The following is a 19465-nucleotide window of genomic DNA, read 5'->3' on the forward strand; positions in this document are numbered from 1 at the left end:
TCGCTTACTTCAACTTCGGTTCAATTCATTTTCAGCCTTCGACGAGTGCGGAACGTTTGCGGCAGCGTTTTTCGGCCGCGCTTCTCAAGTTTCAGCTTGCGTTGGGAAATAAACGGTTGGTTTCCAATGCACTAACACAAATTTGACAATATAAATTATTTGCGGTTTCCGGTGATTACTTTAAAATGAAAACCTTCGAACGACAAAAGCTGACCGTGAATATACAGCAACCTGATTCCGATTCCGTTGCCAACCAGAACGCGCCCCGCATAAGTAATTAAGTAATTTCCATGCCGCTCAGCCGGAATCTAACAGTTCAGCCTTATTATTCGCCCATCGTAAACTGAAATTGAAAAAGATAATGGCAAATGACCCATTATCACTATCAGCACAAATGGCGCATCCGACAATCAAAGATAAACATCCCGTATCAATGCGATCCGATGCCAAATGTGCGATAAGCCGATTAAGGGAGTGGTATTTTAGTAAATAAATGTGGAGAAATTAGTTGTTTTTCACAGTAAGCAATAAATTTTCAAATAGCAAATGTAAAATCTACATAAGCCTTACAAAATGACGACGTGTTAAATGCCAATTAAGAGCAAATATCACCTGTGGCTAATGAAAATGTGCAATTTAATACAACCGCAAACAAATGTGGAAGTAACAAATAATGAAAATTTAAACAGATAAAGGTCATTTCGTAGACTTAAACACAAATGAGTGTCAAAAGCGATACGGATAAATATCAATAATTGCAAAATAAAACCCTTGAGTTGAACGCCCTTTTTTTTAACCGGAATAAAGAAGTAGCAGCTGAAGGAGAAACAGGCCAACAGCAAGTTTAATTTAATTAAATTTCGTTGTTTTCTGTGTGCGTGTGTGAGTGTGTTGTTGTTGCTTTTGTTGTTGGCTTTGCTGGATAATCAACGTAATGCTTCCACCCACATCGCGCGAAAGAGATAGCACTAGCGCAATTGACTTTGCCATAAATGATTTTTGGTTTTTTTTCTGCTATTTCTTTCTTGTTTTTTCATGCTTTTCTGTTTGTTTGTTTGTTTGTAAGTTGGTCGCTGGCAATTAGTGGAACGACAAATGTTTATTGACAAAGGCATTGGACACTTTGATTTACCGGGTCTATTCGGTTAAATTGTTTATGATTTTTAAGCGAAAATTATAGATATATGTACATGTGTATGTACATATGGGGGTGTTGTATCTCAGAGATATCGATGGTAAATGTGACACTTTGTGGGTGTATCTATAATCGTATAAAGTGGAACTCTAGTCGCTAAAAAATAAAATCAAACTCTTAAAGGCAGTTTTGTTTTCCTTATAAGCTAGATCGATAAATTTCCACAGCTTACCAGTAAATTTTCATTTAGAGCAGTTTCGAGTATATACAAAAGTGTTTAAAATTTTGCATGTGAAACTATAGCAAAGTTTCGAACATGTACATATAAATTTCAGAAAGCATATTTTAACAGGTTGTACATATATTCAAGATTTGAATGTCATAATTCATTTCAAAAGTAACTATCTGGTATATTTAAAAACCAAATTCCATCACAAAAGTGTGTTTATTTAATGTTTAAAAATGCCAATAAATGCTCAATTGCAACACCCATTTTCCAAGTATGAGTGCAAATGTTTTAGGGATTTCGAACAAGATCACTTCATGCCCCCGATGCCACAAAGCCTCGAGAAGTAAATGCAATTAACTGGCGAAAAGCACTTGCGCCCCCTTGCCCCTCCCTTTAGACCATATTAACTTGGCTTTAACGCCGTGCACGTTCGATTTGAATGACGCACATTGGCGGCTGAATGGTTGAAAAAGTGCAAAATCAACAATTAATGAACTGAACAATGTTTGCCACCTGTAACGTCTGAGGATGGTGTAAATTTCCAATTGCAAACGATGTCAAACAGAGGCGTTTTACCGTCTGCTAATTTCCCATTTTCATTTCAAGCCGAATGGCCACAAATAATACAACAAAAAATAATGAAATAATAATAATACAACAAAAAGCAGTAAAACCGCAAGATTGCGGCTATTTGCAAGCACTTTATGTGTCGTTTATGATATAGTATTACTATGCGCTGTCACTTCGGTCCGGCGATCAAATATGCAATTAAATGTAAAAAAAAAAAAAAAAATGGCAATTTAATGAACCCACATTTGATTAACCAATCAGCAGTCGAAAGTCAAATTGCTCCAAATCGCTTGTCATGCGCTCCGCGAATTTGATTCAAGCAAACAAACTGAGAGATACAAAAAGATATGCGAAATTCCAATACGGAGTCTGCGTAACTGTCAAATGTTGTAAAAAATCAATAACACAAATGTTAACATGCGCACAATGCTAAAAACGCATAAAAACGAGTCGAGCGGCCAATAAGGTTGGCAAAAAATGGCAAAACAAAAAATGAAATCAAATAAAATGAAATGAAATGAAATGCCTGGCGACGCTTTAAGGCAACTCGGTTTGGGCCAATCCAAGCCCGAGATAAAGCATTTGACACTTTTGGCTAATAAAAGTTGCTAATGAGTGCGCGCAACTCGCCGATTCCGAGTTGTTGATTTAGTTATATTTTTTGTGATCCGGCCAATCGGAAAGCATTAATAATTGGGTGTTGAGAGAGCAGTTTTACTGCACTAATTGTGCATAAATAAATAACAGCTTGTGTAATCCAATTAATTTGCAAATAGTTAAGTTGAATCGCCGAGGGAGAAGTTATCAAATGGGTAGGCTGTCTAGAAGTTAAAAGGCTATTTTATTTCCTTTAAATTGCTGTATTTTTATGAAAATACAGGTATACAAATTAAAGTTCAGGCATATTAAAAATGAAATTAAAAATAATAAAAGTTATTAACTGCTTAACCAAGAAAGAGATCATATATGTACATATATACATTTTCTAAGCATTTTATGTTTCGTGGTTTAAGAAGTATTATATATAATCTTGCATTTGAAATATGACATACGATTATGACATGTTTTCAAATTTATGGTTTTCGAAGTTCTTTTCATTTTTAATTATTGGATTTTTTAATATAAAGAATTTCTTTCTTACTATAGAACATACATCAATTCAATTATCATAAATCGTTATACATTTGATCTTTTAGGAGTTTAGTTTGAGCTTCAAGATTTTCTATCCAAATTCTCGTTTTTCTTGCACTGAACTTTGAAATAAAACCTAAAAAAATGAGTTGCTTGCTCCCGTTTTGATTAAGTATAATGTTTTAATTAACTTGATCTGCTCCCTTTTAAAACCTTTCGAGTTGTGCCGACTCCTTTAATGAGCAGCGAAATCGACGATTGCCAGTCATGAACATCGATATCCATTCATAGAACTGCGTTTTGCTTGTCCATTGAAACTTGGCTAAAATGAAGTGCGCTCATAAATATTTATTAGGCATTGCTAAACTGGGCACTAAGTAGTCGGTAATTTAAGCAGACATCAAAATTGTTAAGGCCAGGTCCACACACACACACACACACACATACTTACTGGACCCCATACCCATTCGGCCGATTTGGATGCTGAATGAAGAGTGTAAATTGCAGCCGCCACTTTGGCGAAAGAAATGAGTGGCAACTGGGGGAGCTTTACATCGACTGCACTTTATAGAGTGGAGTACACGGATTGCGGCCAAATCGAACACGAACTTAAGCGCCAGTTGGGGACGACATTAATTTATGTTCGGCAAACATTTTGCCTGCCATTTAGGCGACAAAGACAAAGTAGCCTCGCCTGCAAGCTCCAAGATTCCGCCCCCTACCCCGATTGGCCCACCAAATCTATTTGTGTTCGAGCCGGAACGCGTTGGGATTATTAATTAGCCAACATCGCTGGCGAAGCCTGTAAAAACATCGCGCCACATTCCCCAAAGTGGAGATGGGGATGCAATTGGGGGCATCTCGTCGAGCTGTGAATGATGATCTCAGCTGTGTGGGAATGCATCTACGCTTGGGTTAGGTCAACGAAAAGTGCTAAAAGGCCAGTTTGCGTTATGGAAAGTTAATTTCAAAATATATTAATGATCGCTTATATAATGCGCAACAAATTTCATTTGGCAGCCACGAAAAACTGCAAATGAAATGTATTTGAACTAGTTAAAAGTTACGGAAGTAGTAATAGAATATTTAAATATAAAAAATCACACAACAAAGTCTTTGTTTATTTATTTATTTTTTTTCAACTATTTAAGTTAGAAGAATCTCACGATGACCATTTTATCACAATGCCACCCAGCTAGCAAACAAATTCCGAAATACCTATGTATGTATGTATCTCCTGAAGCCCCAATGGGTAATTAACTTGTAACTCTAGACTTTTGGCCACCCATCGAGCAAAAGCGGCTGAAATCAACGGCTAATTGGCTGCGATTTTCATGCCCATTAAGCGCCAACTGTCAGCCAGCCAGATGGATGGATTATCATATACGAAAACCGTCAACAAATTGCACCAAATAACAAAGCCAAAAACCGAAATCGACTGTGAACGAGGTTTCATTAGCCGCGCTCGAAGCGTGAAAACGTGATAAAATTTCGGTTTAGGCCACAACTATCTGGCCATAACTAAATCACAGATTGCAATTTGCGAACTAAGCGCGCAGTTTGGAAATCGGTTTGCCTACTGGCTTTTTGAGCTATCTATCGTACACTTGTTTTTTGTTTTTTTTTTTAAGATTTTATTCTCAGGTCCGCTCAATCACTGGCGACATGAACATAAATTACATTTTATTAAGTGCTAATTTCTGTTTTAATCTCGAAATGGGCAAACATTGGCTCGTTGTTGATTTCGCAGTGGCGATAAGTCAATTTACTTGGCAGCCAGATAGATAAAAGTCACTTCAAGATTGGCGCCTCAGATACAGATACGATTGCTATTGATGGCGTTTTGTGACTGCTTTTAATGGATGGGTAAGCAGGGAAACCACTTATACACAAATTAGATAAGGATTTCTGTCTTAAAAGGGGTATATTCATGTAGTTAGAAATAATGGAAAGAAATTAAGATTCAAATTGAACTATTTTCCAAATTTATACAATGCCACAACAGCAACACCCATTAGCATCACCACAAATCCCAAACTTCCAAAGAGAGCTAAAGATTTGGATGTCTCCCTGATACCGGAATCTCCAATCTCAATATCCCGATCCTTTGGAGACACATCCTCTTCACCGGGCATCAGCACGCGGAAGGTGAGATGCGAGAGTTCCGAGACTTCGGTGCTATTGCCGTGCGAAACGTTCCGTCGCCTCCGTTGGCCCACCGATGGCAAACAATCTTGGGCCGTCACCTGGCAATCCTCGCGTTCCAAGCAGCCAGTGATGCGCATGGATATGACCAGAACCTCCCCACTTCGCATCCCAGGGAACATGACCGCCTTGAAGTGCAGTCTCTGGCCAAGCGGAGGTTCCAGAATGGGTGGATGGGCGCAGATAGCCTGCATGGCGGGATTTAGACAGCCCCTCGAACTGACCAACTGAACCGTGTTAAGGATCTCTCCACCGGTTGCAATCCTCTGGAGCTGAACATCACTGAGTTTGGTGTAGTTCCAGCCTGGAAAGATACAAGGCCATATCTTTTAAGCCTTTAGGCATTTAATCGTAAGGTGACATACCATCTCCGGCCAGAACGTGGGCTCTTAGAAGGAGCTCTTCGCCCAACTGGACGGCACCGTTGTTTTCCAAATGACGCGTGTATCCAGTGCTTCCTTTTCTCAGCAACTCCACGTGGGTGCGGAAAGCATTTTGATCGCCTCCATGGGCGTAGCTACCTCCACTGCGAGCTTGTCTGAAAGAGGAAATTTTAGATTTCAAAAACATCCAATCTCTAATAGAAATCCTATCCTACACATCATTGGCCACGCCCATTTTCAGGGCATGCGTTTTGACAGCCACTCGCTCTTGAGCCTTGCAGTGTAGGGTTAAGATCGAATCTCCGCTGGTTCTTAACCCTCTGATGGCGGGGAATCGCAAACGCAGACAAAGATCCTGGCCACAGGATCTCACACCACACCGCTCAAAATTCTCGCCAGAAATGTCCAAGAGCAGAAAACTTCGAGACAGCCTCAATTCACAGCGTTTATCCTGCTGATCATCATTGTCCTGGTCCACAGTCGGTGCTGCACCCAAAAAGCTGTCCAACTTGAGAACAGCTCGAAAGTAACCCGCCGAAAGGCAACGCATGTCCTTTAGCCGCAGTCTCAGTTGATTTTGATCCTGGTTTCCATCACTGGGTGGCAGGTAAACGGGAGCAGGAGTGGATGGTTTTTGGGGGAATACTGGAACAGCCACTGGGGCATGATAGTCGTAGCCTGGCGAATGTATCGTCTCAACATCGTCTCCAGGATCTTGTACAATTATGGGTCTCGAAGTAGTGGTAGTGGTGGGTGTGGAGGTGGTTATGATGCTTCCTCCAGGTTGGGGATAGTAGTAAGCTGGATAAGACTCCTCGCTTTAAAAAATGATGCGGGTTTAAATGGTTTGGCAAAAAATGTATCTTAAAAAGGCTATAGTTATAGATAGGATCGTTAGGATCTGAACTATGTATCTTTGAGATTGGTAACCCACCTTGGTTTGGGGCTTTCGTAGTTGGGACGCTCGTCCACAGCTGGCGGTAGATAGTGCTGACTCAGAGGTATAAAGTTGCCATGTCCCGATCCCTGAATCTTCACACTGCGATTTTCAATGATCTCCGGCAGACTAAACTCGGTGGTGGCCACAGGAGCCACTGGGGCAGGAGTTATGGGAGCAGCAGGCGGAGGTCCATACAGGTTCGAAGGCGATAGTCCCACTTGGAATGGCACTTGGCCATGCAGATAGTTTCCGTAGTGTTCCAATGGCGAAGCGAAGAAATGCGACACATCCGCGTGGGTCTGGTGGATAGTTAGCAATCCAAATAGGGCTATGATCCGCTTGGTTGACATATTGACCAATAACTGACTGATTGGGCCGCAAGTGATATGGTTTTTATAAGCTGAGGCGTTTGGGCGTGACTCCTATGGCCTGGATTAATTTAAGGCCAAATTATTCTGGAACCTCACACTTTCTCAGCTATCACTTTTAATGGTCGGGTCCCCAAAAAAAAAAAAAATGCCACACGACTTCGATGTACTCAACAGACTTTCCATGGTCACGAATGGGTCTTGAGTGGGTCAGGTTATGTAAAGCTAATTGCGAAGTGCTCTCCGGGGAATAAGTAGCCAAGTTCCAAAGTTGCATCTTCGATTCACTTGCCGCACCACCAGCTCCAGTCAGATTGTCCCACAAATCACTTGCCATTTGACATCTCGCTTGTGGACAACTAATGACAACAGCTGCGACACAGCAGCATTTTGGCCATATTGCGGATTTCTGATCGCTGTTAGCCAGAAGCCAATCAAACCTAACGAGCCGACAATCTGTCCGTTAATGTGCCCATTTTGGGCAGGCTCAAACAAACAGTCATCGCAGAGCGTCATAATGGAAACTAAACAGGGGGAAACATTGTTCCTAAGCACATTTTTGGGAAATCATAGTTAGTTAATATCAAATGTTCGATCAATATACAAGAACTAAACAGGTTTATTCAGATCAAAATATAATGGCTTATAAAGAATCCATCTAAATGTTCGTTATAATAATAACGCATATCTTTTATGATATATTATATATGTTTTTGAGCCACGTTTATGGTCTTTCAATCAGCTAAACATGACATTTATATAGTGAGCCAATTATTTTTGATGTAACTGTGCGACTGAATGACTGGTTTTCCATTCAGCTGGCTACGATTCCCAGCGGAAGATTTGCCAAATTGAATGCAATTTATTAAATTAACAACACACTCCATTTTCCAATCTTCGTGGGGGGGATTGTTAGAAACTTAAACTGGATCCTCAGCCAGTTGATATATGACTTAAGTCTCGCCACCTCTTGCCATACTTATAGGCGATTTCCCTCAGGATCTCGAACGATATCGGTTGCGCGAAACATGCCCGGCACCTCGTATCCCACGAATAACGATAATTTCAGCAACGGATTTCCGATGGCCACCACACAAAGTGAGCGCCTCTTGCAGGCCCAGAATCGAAGAAAGTTCAGTTTTCCAGCCACACTACATTCCGCATCACTACTGGAGGTTGGTGGTGGTCCCAAGGAGACCACGAGGCGTAGGTTGAGTAATGTCAGCGATGCCGTCACCAGGAAACTCTCCTACACGATTGGCTGGAAGGCGGCACAGATTCCAGCGCAGGATATCATTTCTCAGGTGAGCTGGTAGACGAGGAATTCCTTGCACAAACATATAATATCGCCTGATTCCAAAAATCATAAAAAAACCGAAGGGTCGTTGCCTGTGCGGTCATTATATCAAGAGACGCCTCAGAAGATCTGGTTTGTTCAACAAAAAGCTGGGACTGCAGCGCATACGTAGCATACTGGGCTCCACCTCCATGGGCATTGTGCGCGATGTGTTTCCAGCGGTCCAAGTGGTAAGCAAAAAATAACGCTTTATTTTATTATATTAATCATTTTACACACCTTTGCCCAAGCTGGGCGATGAACTGGAGCGCATGCATCCCCGGATATACAACGGAGTAGCTCGTCAGATTTGCCGGAATCCGGGTGGTGAGTTCCATACTCCGGATGCTGTGAGCTTGCTTTTGGGAGCCGTTGGTCGCGAGCTCTTCCGGGTGGAGATTACGTGGAGCAAGGTGATCTCTCTGTTCGCCATCGCCGGTGGGCTGTCCGTTGATTGTGTACGCCAAGGACATCCGGAATACTTGCCCAAGTTGATGGAGAGCGTTTCCGAGGTGATCGAAGATGAGCTGGTTCCGTGGATTAACGAGAATGGTGGTTGGGTGAGTTTCTCCGATCATTTCATAATTGTCGAGGTTTCATTTCAATGATTTTCCATTTTAGAGTGGCATCAACACACACGTTTTACCCACTACCAACAGCCTGAATCCTTTAGAGTGGACCACTTTGGTTATAGGCGTAGTTTTTGGCCTAATTCTAGTTTTTATGATTCTGCGATTTATATTTAACTTGATTGTACCAAAAATATACCAACGATTTACGAATTCCTAAACATTTTGTTTATTAAGCGTAAAAATCCTATTGATTTGATCTATAATCTTTTTTTGTACACAGTTTTCACATTTTCACACTTTTTAAAAAAGTTCGCAATTGGCGAGAAAGCTTTTTGATGCTTTTAGCTACAATTTGTTTTGGCTTGATCAGCTTTCTAGTATAACTAATTTAATTAATAAAGCTCTCATAAAAGCTTCTTGAAAAATAAATATACGATGGGAAACTGATAAGGAAACCAAATCCTAGACTAGGTGCAATCTGCAATGCCAGTAAACAGTTTATCCTAGTTGAATTTTGGTTATTGCTAGCCCTGGGCCTTTTTTAAATATTTTGCTGATTTAAACAGTTGCACTCAACTGATAAGACTACAATTTTCACATAGAATAGGTCTTCGGCTTGTTTTATTACAAAATTTAAGGGAAAATCTTCCACGGACTTATGTCAAAATTCAAATAAATGCAACAGTTATCAATTCATCGGTACACAATCTTTATACTACAGCAAGTGACAATCTCGCCTTACAACTTTCCGGTTAGTTCGGGCACGGCCTTGAAAAGATCTGCCACGATGCCAATATCGGCGACCTGGAAGATGGGCGCTTCGGGATCCTTGTTGATGGCCACAATCGTCTTGGAGTCCTTCATGCCAGCCAAGTGCTGGATGGCGCCTGAGATTCCGACAGCGATGTACAGCTCGGGAGCCACAATCTTGCCGGTCTGACCGATCTGCAGATCATTGGGCACAAATCCAGCATCCACGGCAGCACGAGAGGCACCCACAGCGGCACCAAACTTATCGGCCAGATCATACAGCAGCTTGAAGTTATCTCCGGACTTCAGGCCCCGTCCTCCGGACACAATAACCTTGGCTCCGGCCAGCTCGGGGCGATCGGACTTGGTCAGCTCCTGGGATACAAATTCGGACAGGCTGCTGGCGAAGTCACCAGCTGGTGCCTGCTCCACGGCTCCACTTCCACCGCTGGTGGCTGCCGGTGGGAAATTGGTGCTCCTTACGGTGATCACCTTAACGGCGTCCTTGGATTTCAGGGTGAGGATAGCATTTCCGGCGTAGATAGTGCGCACAAAGGTGTCGTCCGACTTAACATCGATGATCTCCGAAATGGGCGACACATCCAGCTTGGCCGCCACGCGTGGCAGCACGTTTTTGCCGAAAGCCGAAGCTCCGGCCAGGATGTGGGTGAACTTGAACTGAGACTGGGCGGCCAGGACCAATGGGGTCAGCGACTCCGCGGTAAATCCGTTGAAGGCGGCATTTTCGGCCACCAGAACCTTGGTCACGCCATCCACCTTGGAAAGAGCCTCGGAAGCCTGGAAAACAAGAGAGTGATTATGTAAGATTATCTATCGCACCAAATACTTATGATCAGTGGGAGTCGCTCTTGGGTGGTTCGATGCTTTATAATTTAAATGTCTTGGTATTTTAAAATGGTCATCTATTGAAATCACTTTGCTCGGCATTTTTGAAATATGGTTACTATATATTGTATCTAAGTAAGGGTTCACCAATCCAAAATCAAAACATTTTTTTCTAAATTTTTAGTTAGTTTTAATCTAGTATGAAAATTGGAAAACTGGAATGTAGCAAGAGTTAAGTGGAAAATAGATTGGACCCTTTTTAAAGTGTACTTATAGTCAGAAGTATATAATCAAGGTTAACAATTCCTATCTCTTAGATGCAGTATTACCAACAACTCAAAAGTCTTGTTTTCTAATGAGATATGTTTATATAATCCTGTGCCGGTTTGATTTCTACCAGATCGCAAAGGTCTTAGGATGCATGTTCAGCCTATTTGATTAGATTCGTTGATGATTCGAAATCCCTGCGAATGGAACCACCCTAATGTGAGACTTCTTGGGGGACTTACGGGTCCGCATTTTGTGCCTGCCACCAGAACTGTGACGTCACCACCGATCTTCTTGGCCGCAGAGATGGTGTTCAGGGTGATCGGATTGAGTACCTCATTGTTGTGCTCAGCCACCACCAAAGTGCTCTTGCATCGCTGCAACTGCAAGTGGGAAAATTGATATTTTGTTATTTAATTTTTAGCGATCACCGCCTGCGCTTTTTTTTTATCTTTTTAAGAAATTTCCACTCACAATGCTGCTGCGCATAAGATTACGCGTGTTGCTGGCGAACATTTTGGATGTTGGATGGTTATTGGAGCTATCCACGCGAGGGAAAATTGTTGTTTGATTAATTTAAGTCCATTAATATTTAATTAAAACTCTTACCTTCGCTGTAAAATCACAGAAAGTCCAAAGGTTTCCGCTGATTTAAGCGTTTGCCGTTTTTTGGTACCTCCTAGCCAATACACAACAGCTGTTACTTAACAGATGGAGCAACAGATCTATGTGAACTTTAAGCAGCAGGAACTTAAGTGAAAAAATGAACATATATAAAATATAATCTTGGAATTATTGATTAATGGACTTATTTAATTTAATTTTATTATCCATTTAAAAAAATATGCAAGCCGATTAATATTACTAGTCATAAATTTGTAAAAGAGCTTAATGAAGAATGAAGTATTAAAAAAATTACATTTATTATTAAATAGAAACATTAAATATAGATTATAAATGTTATTACTTCAGTTAAAGAGCGAATGAGCGAGAGTTTTAAAAATAATCGTGACCAGTCACAGTTTAGCTAACAGTGTCAACTCAGCAGCATATGTTGAGTAATCTCTTAAAGTAATCTGGCAACACTGGAATAAGAATTATTTCTTTGCAAAACATTGTCAACAATTTTGAAGAACTTCGAAATTTTATTTTTAAATTTCGGTAAAAGGTTTGGCGAACAGACAAAATGGTCAAGGACATACCAGACAGGTGAGTGCAGTTTAGGAGAATATCCCAAAGAAACCCGTGTTGTTTATGCTGGTCATTTTTTCATGTTACTTTTTGTACCAATTGCAGATGGCTGAAGTACAAACCGATTGGAGATCGTGTTCCTGGCACTCGTTTCATAGCCTTTAAGGTGCCGCTGAATCAGGTGAGTTCCCGATGATCCTCCGCCCGCCCAGTGGCGTACCACACTCCATCCGAGATCCAAGAAACCGGTTGACAGGAGAGCCGCCAATTGATGGATGTTGAAAACCCAGGATCTGGACCACCGACTGAGCGGCCCTCTAAAAATATAAATAACAACGAACGACGACGAAATTTGTGCATTGTAATTATGCATAAAAGTGGCAACTGGAACATGGACCCCACATGAATATTAAATTAAATTGTTTTTGCTTAATTAAATAACGCCACGGATCCACGGCCTTTATTAATTGCCAGCCCTCCGGGCATTTTGCATAAATTGAGCAATCTATGGCCGCCCATTGTAATGCCCTCGTATATTTGCTCAGCTCCCTTCTTTTTTTTTATCTTTTGCAGCATGTCAACGCCAAAGTGAAGGAGAATCTTCGGCTGGCGCCCGAATCCCTTCTGCAGATCGTACCCGATATGGGTCTCATCATCGATTTGACCAACACGAATCGATACTACCACCCAAGTGCCATAACCAACCACGATGTGCTCCACCAGAAGCTGATGATCCCCGGAAAACAGACACCCTCGCATAAGCTAGCCCAAAGGTAATTATGAATTTAAGCAACTATTAATAGGAAAATTTATTAGCTCTGGTTCGAAAATGTTGTAATTTTGGAACATGGTTTGGATAAGTCTTCATCTTCTTATTATAAGAACTATATTGTAGGCAATGTTCCTAATAATTACAATATTAATAATATTATTAATATCGTTAGTTGGATCGTTTTAATGCTCGCATAAATGTGGTTTTGCAATATGCATTATTTTAATTTTGCTTTGTTTTTGGAATGAAATGAAAAGAAATTCTAATTTGTTATTCAATCCAAGATATTACCAATTCATGTAATGATCCATCTCTTTCCTATGTCATTGCAGATTCTGTGCTTTCGTGACTGACTTCCTTGAAAGGAACGCGGATAATGGTGAGTGCTGACAATTCATCCCACACATCATGATCTTTGGGCGCACGCTGCCGTGGGAAACGCTTTCCCGTCGACAATGCAGATTCAGATGCATATCTGTCCACGCAATTAGGTCCGCAAAATATGCAAACAAATCGTATCAAAGGGGGCACCCGCAATTACCACGTATCCTAATCCCTGGCTGCACTGCCTCCAAAGATTCCTATCAGCCGGCAAGCACACAGCAAACATGGCCAAAGCGGTGAAATGTGCTCACAGCCAAGTGCCTCAAAAAAGAGAAATACTCTATTTAACCCTTTAACAGCCAGTTGGCGCACCGATGTGGGCGCGCACACACTCAATCAGTCAGCCAGCCAGTCAGCCAGTCAGTTTTTTTGGCCTTTGAGTTGAGCCCGAGCTTGAGGCTGTCTGCCAGTCGGGAGCCGGGCAAACAAATCACTTACGGAGCACGGAGCTTAGTCATGCCGTGAGTGGGGAAAAGGCATTTCCAATTATGCACAAAGGTATGCGAGGCCATCGGCAAGCATCTATTCATTTATATGTCTAAAATTCCAATGCATAAATGCAGAGAAGAAACTGGATCTTAAAGTTCATAGTATCAAGGTTCATCTAAGAAAACTCTGAAATTATGAAAATATCCATTTTAATTATGCTAAAGTTCCTAGGGTATCCAATCGTCTGCGTGCTGCACATTCCTTCGATAAAGTGGGCGCGTATAAAACCTATGCTTCTCAGGCACTTTCATCTTGCGCTAATGTATGTGCGAACCAATTTGGCTTACAATATGCAAAAATGTTGGCCAGAATGCCTTAGCAGATTCTGATGCCGTCTAGGGCTTAATTAAAACACGATCTGGCGCCGCGGAAAGTCGCGTGGAGCAACCAATAAATAAATACACGAAGGCTGCCAACATATTTACAACGAAACAGATCAAGAAAATAAGTCAAATCCGAGGTGGTCGCAACTTGTCAACGACCGATGAGGCTAGAAAACAAGGCACTGTTCGTTGGTCCAGCGCAGAGCACAGTGGTATAATCTGCAGTTTCATCAGCCATTTTATATTAAAAAGGCGTTATTTTGTTTTAATAATCACATAGTTGTGATTAAATTATTAAATTATTAAATTCTTCAATATTTTGGTAGGACTATAATAGCACACCTGAAGATTGGCGTCGGCAAGTTAATATTTTGAGTTAATCCCACTGTATTTGGTATATCGACAAGGATGCGCCGTTCGTTCTCGTAATTTAATTTCGTTATTCGTTTTGCCTGTAAGTTGGCTTAAATGCAAACCAAACATGACGTGCTGACTGACTGGCAGCTTCGCCCGCTGCCAATGACCAGGGAATTCAGCAACCAGGCCAAAGCCAAGCCGAAGCCAATGCCAAAAGCACCCGCATAATGGACAAAGGCAGGCCACCGCGACCTGGTGGGTTGTCCATGCCCCTCTGGAAACCGCTTGCGAATCCCTCCTGCTGACATGTTTTTGTGAAATTTATAGCCAATGTTATTATTGGCAGAGCGCGCTGTTTTCTAGATTTAGCTCAGGTCGCTTCTGCTTTTATGCCAAATTGCCAGGCCGGTTTTTTCTGTTGCGGTCCCGCCGCGTGGGTGTTACCAAATGGGCGTGGAGGCAGATTTGGGAGGCTTGGAGCTCTGGAGAGGGACATTCCTGTGGCCGTGTTTGAAATGAAATTTGTAGCAATTTGCAGCAACATGCCGCAGTGCAGAAAGGCGGCGGTGCTGCTTTTAAACAGGGAAGAAATATCACCCAACTAAGATGACTTCGATGTCAAAAAGACTTTTAAATAGCAAACTACGTAAGATACCTAATTTACATTTGAAGTGCTAAGTTGGTGCCTACATACACTTATTTATTAATATGTTGAAAATAATTATAGCCCCTTTACATTCCTGTTTTCTTGCAGACAAACTAATTGGCGTCCATTGCACACATGGAGTAAATCGAACTGGATACCTGATCTGCTACTTCATGATCTCCGTAATGAACATGTCCCCTGAGGAGGCGATACAAAGTTCGTAGGATCTAGGAGATCTTTCTTACAATACAGTTTAAATATTTATACATACTCTATATGCAATTCGCAGCCTTTTCTTTGGCCCGCGGCCATGAAATCGAACGCGACAATTACCTGAGCTCTCTAAAGACACTCCCGAATCGGGAGACCGTAACGAAGCTTGCTGCCACAGAGAGGAGATCATCCACAATAGATAATTGGCGTCAGCCAATTGATTACCAAAGCGAAAGAGATTTGCATCAGAAAAACAACCACAGTAAGTACCAATACCAACTCATATGATTTTCCTATATTTATTTTAATACCTATATATATTGTAATATTTGTCAAAAGGACTGTCAAAAGTCTTGAAAACGAAATCCTATCAGGAACACGACGACTGTCGAAGACGCGACCGCTGGAACCAACATCCTTATGCCCGTAACCATAGACCGCATCCAGTCGAAGAACAAAGAAGGATTCAAAGTAACCGATCTAGAGATGGATATCAGCAGGGCTCGAACCAACATCCTTATTCCCGTAACCATAGACCGCATCCAGTCGAAGAGCAATATAGGATTCAAAGTAACCGATCAGGAGGAGGCTATCAGCAGGGCTCGATAAGCTATCAACAGGAACCTCATCAAAGGTATCAAAGGAACTGGGATTATTCGAGAAGAAACTATAGCGAAAGAAACTACAGTGAAAGAAACTGGAGCGAAAGAAACTACAGCGATCAAAAGTAGCCGCTTCGTTCGATTTAATATTATAGTTTTAAAAAATCCTTGAGTGTAAAAAATTTCCAACGGTGTGTTGATCAATTTGTAAATTATTGCTAATTAGCTGCAACTACAGGTACGGCAATTAAAATTCATTTGAGACCACATAATGGTAGTTAACAAGCAGGCGGCTTAGATCGTGTGAAGATACAATAAGAATTGAGAAAAATTTGCATCTCGATAAGCGAGAAGAGCGCATGAAATTCCAGGAAATAAGTGATCATCATGGCCAGCGGTGCCGGCGGGTCTGGCTGCTCCTGTGTCAAAACAAATGTCGAGATTGTCCGGCAAAACACCTAATAAGTACAGTGGGCTTATCAATCAAAATATACCCATTAAATGAAGAATAATTAAGAAATAGAAGATTTTACTTTTAAAAAGAAAACTAGTTAAATAGGTAGATGGGTATTATTTTGTTTCGTAGGAAAAATCAATTCAAAGTTTAGTTATATCTGTGGCAATATATTGTACATCTGTTCAAGTTTAACTTCTGGCTTGTGATACCTAACCCATGGTATGGCTTCCTTGAAGTACCTGTCACGTTGACGGCTCCTGATCGGTTCATTATTTCGTCATGGTGGTCAAATGTCAACTTATTAGCATAAACGCTGCGGCTGTCGCCTCCGCCCATCGCCTCCTTTATGCTTTTTAACCCTCGGGTTCCGATATCGGCGCTTTATCTTTGTGCAATCTTATCGCGGCCGCACGATCAACGAGTGTCATTATGGGCCAGGGTCTGTGGCTCGGACAGCGACAAATCGTTGGCCATTACAATGGCCTGGCTCACGGAACTGGGGAACGGGGATGGGGATGGGGATGTGGTCGGGGAAGCAAGGATCGATTCGATCGGCCGGGATGCGATCTGAGTGCCCGATAAACGCCTGTTGTGTGGCATGTGGCGTAAAGTTGTTTGTTGCGCTTAATTGGACAGCGTTTCATTTCGCGGCTGCTCGGTTTGCTACCTGTGCTCACTCTTTATTTTTAGCATCCAACTGACCCAAAGACTTGGCCAAATGGCATCCAGCGAAAGTGCCATCAAATGCCCCAGGCGATGTCCAAAGATCTTTATTCGATTAATGTCTGGAGGAGGCTCTTTCTTGGAAATATTTTGAGTTGATTGGGGACAAACAGCAACAGGACGATGAGGCTTTCAAGTGATCGAATTAAAATAATTGAACAGTGTATTCAATTTTGGGATTTTATTTCAACAATATATAATACTTCAAATTTGGAAAACCAATGCTAATTTTTGTGTTAACCGAAAATCAAAGAGCAAAACGTAAAAAATAAGAATCCTTCCCTACAGGGTTTATTATCATTATGTGGGTCTTTTGGTCATGCCGACGACTTGGACCCAGTGACACACCTCCGCCTCCTCTGGTGCCATAAATTGTTGAATCAACCAAAAATGGCCAATTGTCAGTTGCGTGTGCGGTTTATCTCCTTTGCGCCTCCAACAAGAGCACACAATTTTTTTTTTTCATATTTCTTCCGTTCGTTTTGTTTAGTTTATGACCGCGAAGGGAAAGACGCCTGGAAAGTGTTGCCAATTTCCACCGACTGTGCCGGACTTGTGGCCATTTATCTTAGCATAACTTGGAGCGCGATAATTGCATTCCTCGGACTTGGCCAAGATCGAGGAGCGAGGCCACTTTGAAGTTCGGTGCGGACAATTAGGCATGGCCCATAAATTGCCATCTCATATGTGGCGATGCGGCGAAAAGAGGAAGCGCGGCATTGATTTAAATAATAGTGTTTAACTTTGCAACCAATATCTGGCAATGGCGGCGACTGCTGGAATCAGCGACAATTACCCGGCCATTTCAATTAGCCGGCAAAAAACAAAAGGGACTGCAGAATCCCAGCCAGTCAATCGGATATTGGTATCAATGACGTCCCAGTCCGAGCTCTCAATTGTTTCCGATGGCCTTTTGTCTGCTTCCCAGGTGATTTACGGTGTCGCCCTGTCTGGCTGATAAAAGAGTTGACGGATTGAACTGCCGTTCGGAAAATTGCGTAACAGGTGAAAGAAGGGCTAGCAGGTTTAAAGTATAATAAAACTATGTTGCATTCAGTTTATAATAACATTATTCTTTAAATCAACAATGTGTTGTTATAGTTTCATAAGGTATTAAATTGTTCTAAAATGAATTCACTTTCACTTTTGAAATATTATTTTCAATTTAAAAAAAAAAGAATGATTTTAATGATTTCAAAACACACACGCTGAAATAAAATATAAAACAACAATATCCCTTTTATACTTACCCCCGATGGAAACACGATTGCGGGAAACTCCTGCAACACTTGCCATTTATCGCCGTACGCAATCTTAATTAAAAGCCGCCCCCAGATTAAAACAAATGTTTACTTTAAAGCAGATACGGATCGAGCAATCACGAAATCGATTCACTTCGATTCAGTTCAGTTTCAGTTCGATTCGATTCGATTCGAAGCGCGTTGAAAACACACGAATTGGGCAATTAAAGCGGCTGAAGGGCGAGAGTTTATCGTTGATTTTTGCGATATGGATGCGAGGCACGCACATGACCCTCCCACTCATTAAGAGGAGTCCTCCAAGCCGGGATGTGCATAAGCTGGTTGGCAACACCATTGTCTGGAAACTGTGCCACACAGAGAAAACAATGACTCAAAGTTTGCCGAAATAATTCGTTGATTTTAAGCTTTCATGTAGCGTGTGTATAAATATTGCACGTAATTCAAAAATATTTATCTGTAACTGAAACTCTCTACATTTCAATTTTCATGTGGATATAAATTATCAAATGTTAGTCGTAACTATTTAACTACATATTTTGCTCAGTAATTCCATCAATATATAATCCACAGCAAAGTTTAGATAAATAAACATGAAACATTTTTTTAGTGCAGATATAGCCCATCATTTGGATGAGCTGACAATGGTGTTCCAGATCGACCGTCTTATCTCCGGCTGAAACTCCCACTGAGTGCATTCCAGGCCATCCCATTTATCCTTGGCTATTGCAACTCCTCTTTTTTTTTGGCCACGGCGCCGAGGCATAAACTTTATTGTCGCCACATTGCTGCTGCATACTTCAAGGCGCCACAGCGACAAAACACACGAAAAAAGTGCCAGTCGTGTGGGTGTCAACGAACTTTAAAATCCAAATCCACCCATCCAAGCGGGGCGGTATCAACCCCACACCAGCACTGACTTGACCCGAAAATTCCATTTTCGGCAAATATTTGCACAAGTCAGCTCGATTTTTGGACAAGTCACCCCTTACTTCTTGGCCGAATTCTTATTTTTCTGTTATCATTCGGACTGCATACAATGGGCTGTGCAAATTGCTTAGAGACTTGGCTGGCAAATGTTTTGGAAATATCTCAAGTGCCATTTATTCCGAAGTGCTTCAGGCTGCAGGGTGGTTTTTGACATTGCCGGATTGTGGGTGTATTTTGGATACTGCCTCAAGCTGCAAAGAAAATTGGTCAGATAAGAATTGTCATAAAAAAGTAGATCTCAAGTCTTACAGGGGCTTTTTGGTACCTGGTAGGTATTATGTACTTCAGATACATTTTTTTAAAGTAGTTCCCAAAATAAGATTTCAG

General features: G+C 41.5%; 4 protein-coding genes across 6 annotated transcripts; 2 read left to right on the forward strand and 2 right to left on the reverse strand.

Moving 5' to 3' along the window:
• Positions 1 to 20: 20 nt before the first annotated feature.
• On the forward strand, positions 21 to 9086 carry Buffy (the record flags this gene model as incomplete). Its single annotated transcript, NM_078978.2, has 5 exons — positions 21 to 115; positions 7947 to 8265; positions 8342 to 8488; positions 8549 to 8857; positions 8919 to 9086. The coding sequence occupies exons 2-5, from the start codon at positions 7990 to 7992 to the stop codon at positions 9084 to 9086; spliced, it is 900 nt and encodes a 299-aa protein (NP_523702.1). The 5' UTR covers positions 21 to 115; positions 7947 to 7989.
• CG13196 (uncharacterized protein) lies at positions 4694 to 6963 on the reverse strand. The gene is made up of 4 exons (NM_136851.2): positions 6588 to 6963; positions 5869 to 6471; positions 5636 to 5808; positions 4694 to 5574 (listed from the first exon to the last, which is right to left on the reverse strand). The coding sequence occupies exons 1-4, from the start codon at positions 6941 to 6943 to the stop codon at positions 5039 to 5041; spliced, it is 1668 nt and encodes a 555-aa protein (NP_610695.1). The 5' UTR covers positions 6944 to 6963; the 3' UTR covers positions 4694 to 5038.
• Positions 9087 to 9097: 11 nt separating the features above from the next.
• Positions 9098 to 11392, reverse strand: wal (walrus). 2 transcript variants are annotated; one of them, NM_057627.4, is made up of 4 exons: positions 11342 to 11392; positions 11207 to 11273; positions 10975 to 11115; positions 9098 to 10417 (listed from the first exon to the last, which is right to left on the reverse strand). In NM_057627.4, exons 2-4 carry the CDS (start codon positions 11246 to 11248, stop codon positions 9608 to 9610), a joined length of 993 nt encoding a protein of 330 aa, NP_476975.1. In that variant the 5' UTR covers positions 11249 to 11273; positions 11342 to 11392; the 3' UTR covers positions 9098 to 9607. The 2 variants fall into 2 exon arrangements, with proteins under 2 accessions (NP_476975.1, NP_725073.1); NM_165847.2 differs by having other exon boundaries at positions 9465 to 10417.
• A 421-nt stretch (positions 11393 to 11813) lies between these two features.
• On the forward strand, positions 11814 to 18314 carry CG13197 (uncharacterized protein). Of its 2 annotated transcripts, none has more exons than NM_001299390.1 (7): positions 11814 to 11941; positions 12029 to 12104; positions 12497 to 12696; positions 13028 to 13074; positions 15003 to 15110; positions 15184 to 15369; positions 15447 to 18314. In NM_001299390.1, exons 1-7 carry the CDS (start codon positions 11919 to 11921, stop codon positions 15836 to 15838), a joined length of 1032 nt encoding a protein of 343 aa, NP_001286319.1. In that variant the 5' UTR covers positions 11814 to 11918; the 3' UTR covers positions 15839 to 18314. The 2 variants fall into 2 exon arrangements, with proteins under 2 accessions (NP_001286319.1, NP_610696.1); NM_136852.2 differs by having other exon boundaries at positions 15447 to 15975.
• The last annotated feature ends 1151 nt before the right edge of the window (positions 18315 to 19465 follow it).

This window comes from Drosophila melanogaster, chromosome 2R (assembly GCF_000001215.4).
Source record: "Drosophila melanogaster chromosome 2R".
NCBI lineage: Eukaryota > Metazoa > Arthropoda > Insecta > Diptera > Drosophilidae > Drosophila > Drosophila melanogaster.